At 31.1% G+C, this 2,255-nt stretch overlaps 1 protein-coding gene across 1 annotated transcript; it reads right to left on the bottom strand.

The window, feature by feature from the left end:
- Positions 1 to 1,221: 1,221 nt before the first annotated feature.
- On the bottom strand, positions 1,222 to 2,245 carry PCYB_004010 (hypothetical protein; the record flags this gene model as incomplete). The annotated part of the gene is made up of 3 exons (XM_004227822.1): positions 1,222 to 1,368; positions 1,399 to 1,458; positions 1,544 to 2,245. 3 exons carry the CDS (start codon positions 2,243 to 2,245, stop codon positions 1,222 to 1,224), a joined length of 909 nt encoding a protein of 302 aa, XP_004227870.1.
- Between the last annotated feature and the right edge of the window lie 10 nt (positions 2,246 to 2,255).

The raw sequence follows: 2,255 nt of genomic DNA, 5'->3' as shown, positions 1-2,255 counted from the left end.
TTTGTATTAGTGCCTCCTTGCCAAAGCTATTTCTGGCACTTCAATGTCATCACCACCACTGATATTCAATGAACGACAGTACTCTTCAAATAATAGTACTCTGGGGATGCCCGTGCACTTCATAGAATGGTACTGCAGATACCTCAGTGCATAGCATACAACTGTGATCTTCTTATAATAGAGCCCGGACCTTAACCCCTTCAAAAAAAATTAACTGAAACTGAAGTTACACCCGTACAGTGTGCGCAATTGTTCTCTTCTAATAATAGAACCATAAATGCTGAATCAAGCGCATAATAATATTCAGGGAACATACGTACAGTTCACAATGTAGTACTGCATGTACATCCGCACGGTTCACATAATAGTGCTCATTATATAAAAGCACTAAAGGTACATCAAAAACCTTCAAATTATAGTACCCATGAGACAGTGGTACACTACGAGAAACAGTATACCAGGTACATCAGTATTCTTCAAATAAGAGTATCCTAGAGGCAAGTGTTCTCTTCAAATTATAGTACTGCAGGCACAGTTGTACAACATGCACATTAAGGCACTTCATATAATAGTTCTTTATGGAGAACAATTCTCATCAAGCAATAGTGCTCTTCAAATAAGAGAACCATAAACATGAACCCTAATCCTATAAACGGCTACAACAGATTTCTTTATCTTTCTCATTCTATATACATATTATAATGTTTTGTTATTTTTGATATATACAGTTGGTTTACTCATTTGTATTCTAAATAATTTTAGGTTCTCATTCTTTAAGTTTACTTAATTATCATATATTTAACTTATTGATATTTTTATATGAATTACAACAAAATTTATATGTGATTGTATAGATAATAATTTTGTAGTAACAACTGTTTTATGTTGTATTACAGTGGTTCAGTTCACAAAGATCTTATGCTGCATCGTATCCTATATTATAAGAATTATATTCACTATGTATATTTTCATCAAATAATATTTCATTTCCTTCATCGCCAGACCAATTGTTGTATATTCCTTTTCTATTTCCTCGTAAACCAAAATATAACCTATTTCTAAGAGGGGAAAACTAATAGAACACAGAGTATAAAATATATAATATTATGTGAATTTAATATGTGAATATAATATTGTTATTTTTATGCAATTCTTGTTATACATTTGAATGAAAAATTCTTTATACCTTATATAATAAAGCTAATGCGGAAGATACTGCAGTCACCGTAGCAAGAGCTGTTGTTGTACTTGACCGGACAGAACTACCTGTGCTATGATCTTCATGAGCCACGGAATCAAGGGCTTTTGTAGTACTTGACGAGCCAGAACTATCAGTGCCATGAAATTCATTAACCTGGGTAGGAAGATCTGTTAATACAGTATGTGACATATAATCACCTGGTTTTTCATTAATAACTTCCTTTGAATATAAAGGTTCTGCTGCATTTTGAACATGAACTTCAGTTGAAGAAGTAAGATGATACTCTGTATCACTATTAAATCCTCCAGGTAATGTTATTACAACTTTATCTACATCTCTCACCTCATTTAATGAAGGTAGAGATACTGTTCTATGTTTTTCCGTAGTTAATTTTGATCCAGGACTATCCTGTGGACACATCTCTAAATATTCTCCTTCATTTCTACCTAAAACTGGTATTACATAATTTTTGTATAATTTTCCAGCAAGATACGCATCATATGTTAGCTTAACTGCAGCTAACCTGCTACAAGTCCATGTACGCTTTTCATCATTATAAACATCACTAAGGCAATATGTTTTATTCATTTCATTATATATATTAATGCATTCACAAATATACTTTTGCAAATTAGCATTAATTCTAACATCTGTATTACCCAACATATTTATTACAGTATTTATATTTTGTTGAAAAATATCCAAGAATATCATGCCCACTGGGTCTTCAAAATAGTCGTAATAAAGATTATAAAAACAATTAGCTTTCCTTTCGTACGTACAAAATCTACTATAATTATCATAAAAAATTGGAGTAATAAGATTATTATTAATATTATGCTGTTTTACTGAACTATATATCCAATAGTATAAAATCATACATTCCTCATTATTAAGGTTGTAATACCCATCTTCATAATTATAACACGCTAAATTTCTTACAAGTTTCATACAAAATTGTTTTTGACTATTTTCTAGTCTATCATAATCGTCTACCTTTTGTTTGCAAACATTTTCATAGTTGTTGGGAACGAATATCTTCATTATTCACAGG

The sequence above is a fragment of the Plasmodium cynomolgi genome, assembly GCF_000321355.1.
Source record: "Plasmodium cynomolgi strain B DNA, scaffold: 0403, whole genome shotgun sequence".
NCBI lineage: Eukaryota > Apicomplexa > Aconoidasida > Haemosporida > Plasmodiidae > Plasmodium > Plasmodium cynomolgi.
Note: the sequence above shows the minus strand (reverse complement) of the source record. Positions and strands in the feature narration are given on the sequence as shown.